Here is a 5,895-nt window from a genome sequence, read left to right as displayed (position 1 = left end):
AGTGAGAACATGGAAAATGGCAAAAATCAAGTAGTAAACACGCCCCGACATGGCAGTGAGTGGTGTCAAAAATTAGAACTCGACGAGCTCTAATTGTCACAAAAGACCACGAGAAAAAATAACAAAAGACGACTCGGTAGCGCCACCTCAAACTTTCATTTTCACGGGGCCAATGGGAGCCCGACTCGGAAAAAAGTCAACGTAAAAATCCGAAACTCACATCAAAAAATAGCCCTAAAATGTACAGGAAATCGGGCCATATTGGATCAAACCAGGGAATGACAAAAGTGCACACCCTCACATTTAGGACATCTCCTCACACAGTTTTTATCACAGTGATCATCATAACTTTTAAACACTTCAAATTTGGCCAAATCCCACTAAACCCATGTGTGATTAAAGATTATCAATTACATTTTGATTATGACTTTGGGTGTGGTCAGGGTGAATTTTCAACAAAATCATACATTTTGGAATATTTCCACAAAATGTTTATATTTCACACATTTTTTGTTGGGAAAACGCTAATACAGCGTTTATGCACATTTGTGAGCTGAACACAATGATATGCAAATCAAGGCACTCTCTCACAAAATGGCTCTCTAGCGCCCTCTTCAAATTTCATTTTCAAAAATTCATAGAAGACAATTGATTTGTTGTGGACTTGTGAAAAATTTCACAGGGGCCTTATTTGTGATGGGGCACAATGTGAGAAAGTCACATGACTGTAGCTGTTATGGTTTAGGAGAAAAATAATGGGTGGAAAAAAAATCCATTATTATTATTATTATTTTGGTGGCCGGATTGAAGCCACTTTTGACCCCCTGAACGTTAATGAAAAGTCAATTTTATTGGACCCAAAATTCAAGGTTGGTGAAAAATTTATTATTTTGATGTTCAAAAAAATTACTCTTTCAAAATGACTCAATAGCGCCACCTCAAAAATCAAAATACATTACGGCAATGACAAACATAGAACATGTCAAGACAAGTAAAAAATTATATTATGACCCCACCCTAAACCCTACAGGAAGTCGGCCATTGTGGGCGGAACCCCATTTTTTCAAAATTTTACTATCTCATTATGGAGTAAAACCTTATTGGAGCTGGATAATCTTAAATAATCTTAAATAATCAAGTCTGTGTGTATGTATGTATGTATGTATATGTGTATATATATATATATATATATATATATATATATATATATATATATATATATATATATATATATATATATATATATATATATGTGTGTAAGTGTATATGTAAATATAAGTATAGTAATGTATAGGGGTATAGGAATACACATATAATGTGCATGCATATACATTTGTTGTTTTTTTTTTCAATCTTGTACATATGGAGCCCAGGGAGGGGGGGTAGGATATCACCATGAGCTCGGGATGTGTTTTTTTTTTTTTTTTTTGGGGGGGGGGGGGGGGGGGATTGTGTTTTTGCTGTTATTATGTAAACAATAAAAAATTTGATCACAAAAAAAAAAAAAAAAAAAAAAAATTTACATCTCACATTTGAATTTTTTGCGCCTCCAATTTTTATTCAAGAAACTTGCAAATTGGTCAAAATGAACTAGACCCATGTGGGATTATAGGCTACTCTCCTGATTTTTTTTTATTTATAAAATGTGGGTGTGGCCAGCCTGCAAAGAAAAATGACATTTTTTAAAGTATTAAATCGCAACACATGCAGTTTTCTATTTCCCGGCATTAATATACGTTTTGTTCAAAATCTTGATCTGAGTGCATAGATATGCAATTTACACATGTCAAACATTACATTGCTCCACATCGCCCCCTTGAACTTTTTAATGGTACGCAAAAAAAAAATTACTTTGTCACAAACATTTGAAATTTGGCATGGATATCCCTATTGCCACACCGGAAAAAAAAGCCAATGAGAACATATCTCTATTTTCAAAGGTGTTGCCATGGCAATGTCTGACATTTCTCATTGAAATACATGGGTGTTGGTTAACAGGAAGGAAAATTATTACTTTTTCATAGAGCATTGAAGTTTGGTACACATATTCCTCTCATCATACTGAACAAAAAAGCTAAGGATGACATACCTCTATTTCCAACCATGCAGGCGTGACAATGTCATAAATGGTCTCATTGGAATGAATGGAGTAGTAATACTAAGACACTGATTTTGGGGGAAGGGGTGATGTAAGCGGGAAGGAAATGCAGGATCTTCATGGGGGGCATTTAGCCCGTGGTCGCAAGGGGTGGCGAGGGCCTTTATCACAGCTTGCAGTTTTAATTTGTCATATTTTTGTATCTATCCTTTGAGAATACCAGACTTTGTGCTTTATTTAATGTTTTGACAGTTACTTTTACTTGAGCACTTGTTTTCTCAAATACTTTTTTTAATCTTACCAGTAGTTTGTACTTCTACTTGAGTAATATTATTTTGAAGTAACGCTACTTGAGTAAATTTTTTGGATACTGAACACCTCTGCCCGCGTGTGACTAGATGAAAACTTAAAGCATGTCATTTGCCCTTAGGGATAGGGTGAGGAGCTCGGTCACGCAGGAGGAGCTCAGAGTAGAGCCGCTGCTCCTCCACGTCGAGAGGAGCATCTGAGGTGGCTCAGGCATCTGCTCAGGATGACTCCTGGACGCCTCCCTAGGAAAGTGTTCCAGGTATTTCCCACTGGAAGGAAGCCCCGGGAAAGACCCAGGACATGGACTATGTCTCTGGGCTGGGCTGGGAACGCCTAGGGGTCCAACCGGAGGAGCTAGAGGAAGTGTCTGGGGTGGAGGAAGTCTGGGAGTCCCTGCTTAGACTGATGCCCCCTGCGACTCGGCCCCGTGCAAACAGAACATGTTGCTTTAGTTTAAAGTGGGTAGCCTCAGTAATTACACAGGTATTAAGCATAAACGTTTATTTTTATTCTTAATCTTCAACTGGCAACAACTGGCTGTTGTTGTAACACATAAACACAGCAAAAAACCTTGTGTCAGACTCTGTTCAACCTATATCTCTCCTGTGTGACTTTCTGCTCTGAGCAAATCGTTTATTACAGACAGAGCAGCTCTAAGGTTTGTCTCTTGTGTGTTTTTTTATGTGTTTTGTGAGATAACGCTTTAGAGTAAATGCTTTCTCACAGAGAGAACATCTGTAAGGTTTCTCTCCTGTGTGTGTTCCCATGTGGCATATGAGAGTACTCTTTTGAATAAACGTGTTCTCACTGACAGAACAGCTGTAAGACTTGTCTCCTGTGTGTGTTCTCATGTGTTTTTTGAGAGTACCCTTTTCAATAAATGCGTTCTCACAGGCACAACAGCTGTAAGGTTTGTCTCCTGTGTGTGTGTTCTCATGTGTTTTTTGAGAGTACCCTTTTCAATAAATGCTTTCTCACAGACACAACAACTGTAAGGTTTCTCTCCTGTGTGTATTCTCATGTGGCTTGTGAGATAACACTTATGAGTAAATGCTTTCTCACAGAGAGAACAACTGTAAGGTTTGTCGCCTGTGTGTGTTCTCATGTGTTTTGTGAGATTACTCTTTTGAATAAACGTGTACTCACAGACAGAACACCTGTAAGGTTTGTCGCCTGTGTGTGTTCTCATGTGTTTTTTGAGAGTACTCTTTTCAATAAATGCTTTCTCACAGACACAACAGCTGTAAGGTTTGTCTCCTGTGTGTGTTCTCATGTGTTTTGTGAGGGAACTCTTATCAATAAATGCTTTCTCACAGAGAGAACAGCTGTAAGGTTTCTCTCCTGTGTGTATTTTCATGTGGCTTGTGAGATAACACTTATGAGTAAATGCTTTCTCACAGAGAGAACAGCTGTAAGGTTTGTCGCCTGTGTGTGTTCTCATGTGTTTTGTGAGATTACTCTTTTGAATAAACGTGTACTCACAGACAGAACACCTGTAAGGTTTGTCGCCTGTGTGTATTCTTATGTGTTTTGTGAGATGATGCTTTAGAGTAAATGCTTTCTCACAGAGAGAACAGCTGTAAGGTTTCTCTCCTGTGTGTATTCTCATGTGGCTTGTGAGATAACACTTATGAGTAAATGCTTTCTCACAGAGAGAACAGCTGTAAGGCTTGTCTCCTGTGTGAATTCTAAAGTGTCTTTTTAAATCGCTACTTTGGCCAAATCTCTTTTTACAAACTAAGCACTGGTGTTTCTTCCCTGCGGTTCCTTCCGCTGTTCCTGAGATGTCCCCATTGTCCACAGTGGCTCTGGTCTCTGGTGCAGACTTGGGGTTGGGGGATAGACTTGAGTTTGGTGCAGTGGTGCTTTTGGCTCTGATCTGGACTTGGTTGTAGTGGTCTCCATCTGCCTCTGTCTCCATCTGTGCAGCTGAAGAGCAGCTGTCAGTGTCAGAAGAGTGCTCCGTGTCTCCCTCAGTCTCGGGGTGGACATGTGTCTCTGAGCTGATGTCCTCTCCCTGTGAGTCCTCTCTGTGGACATGTGTCTCTGAGCTTATGTCCTCTCCCTGTGAGTCCTCTCTGCGGACATCTGTCTCTGAGCTGATGTCCTCTCCCTGTGTGTCCTCTCTGTGGACATGTATCTCTGAGTTGATGTCCTCTTTGTGATCAGTTTCTTTTTGTTGAAGCAGTGAGGACTCTTCTGTCTTCACACAGCCATCATTGGACTCAGGGACAGACCTGAAGTAAAGAAAACAAAATCTACATGAATCAAAAATACAAAGTTTGGAACAATTGTCCTCTGAGGAAAAGTCAGTGTTTGTGTCTGCATAAAGTATCCTTATGTATAAAACCTGTTTAATTCAATTATCACTTTATACTTCTGGCTATTCTTAAATGTCCCTGAATTCAGATGTATTTCTAATCTGATCATATTTTATAATAAATTGTGTTGAAAGTGATGGGACTCACACTTGCAGCTCCTCTTCCTCCTGTTTGACGTGCTGTTCTTCTGGCTCCTCTTTAATCTGTGGAGTCTCTGGGATTTCCTGTTCCAGAGTGAGACCAGGACTCAGAGAGGACATGTGGACACCTGCAGGAGCAATGGGCAAACAAAGATGATAATTACTTACACAAACACATGTATTATTTGTCAATGAAGTTGTACATTTAGTCCAAATCCAAACTTTTTGAGATCAGGATTGTGTTGTCACACAGAATGTTCAGTTCCTCTAATGTTAAACCAATGGAGATTTGAAGATGCTAAACACAAACCTTAGCGTTCATTTAAAAGACTGTTTACTGACTGTTAAGTATTGTTCATCAAAGTAGCCAAGATGATGCCAAGATGGCGCCACGTACGGTCGCCCTGGTGATTTGGTGCGCTGTGTGTTTTTTGTTTTTGTGTGTTTGTCCTGTGTTCGCGTGCTCTTACACCCGTGAAGAGCTCTTATCCTCTCGTCATAACAACAGTTTCTTCCCCTCTGCAGTTTGTCTCATGAACACTTTATAATATTTGCACAAAACTGGACACTTTGTAACACCGGCCACTTTAATAAGTCATGTTTGCACTGTTGTTCTGATGCTGCTGTTGTATATATTTTCTACCTTTAAGTATTTTATTTGATTTTTACGCATATCTTTTTTTAACTTCGTGCATGCCCTTATTTGTATTTGTATTTATTCAGTGTGTTTTATGTTTTATGTTGCACTTTATCACCAAAATAAGTTCCTAGTTTGTGAACTGTGTTCACAAATGATGGCAATAAAAGGATTCTGATTCTGAAAAAGACAGAGACATTTATTTTGTAGAGACAGGATGTGACGTCATGGCGCTTGTACTTTATGGCCGCTGTTGGCCGTAAAAGAGTTGCATTAAAACAAATATGCCAAGCATTTTTTCCCATGTATAAAGAGACACTTCTGCCAAAACACCTTAACACTGACAGACTATAATGTGATAGATGTATTTAGCAGCAGCTTATCGGCCTG

The 5,895-nt window shown here is 39.1% G+C and overlaps 1 protein-coding gene across 1 annotated transcript; it reads right to left on the bottom strand.

Annotated features, from left to right (window-relative positions):
- Positions 1-3,034: 3,034 nt before the first annotated feature.
- Positions 3,035-4,987, bottom strand: LOC117383637 (gastrula zinc finger protein XlCGF8.2DB-like). The gene is made up of 2 exons (XM_055228015.1): positions 4,876-4,987; positions 3,035-4,644 (listed from the first exon to the last, which is right to left on the bottom strand). Exon 2 carries the CDS (start codon positions 4,326-4,328, stop codon positions 3,255-3,257), a length of 1,074 nt encoding a protein of 357 aa, XP_055083990.1. The 5' UTR covers positions 4,329-4,644; positions 4,876-4,987; the 3' UTR covers positions 3,035-3,254.
- Positions 4,988-5,895: the final 908 nt, after the last annotated feature.

This window comes from Periophthalmus magnuspinnatus, chromosome 16 (assembly GCF_009829125.3).
Source record: "Periophthalmus magnuspinnatus isolate fPerMag1 chromosome 16, fPerMag1.2.pri, whole genome shotgun sequence".
Taxonomy (NCBI): Eukaryota; Metazoa; Chordata; class Actinopteri; order Gobiiformes; family Gobiidae; genus Periophthalmus; species Periophthalmus magnuspinnatus.
Note: the sequence above shows the minus strand (reverse complement) of the source record. Positions and strands in the feature narration are given on the sequence as shown.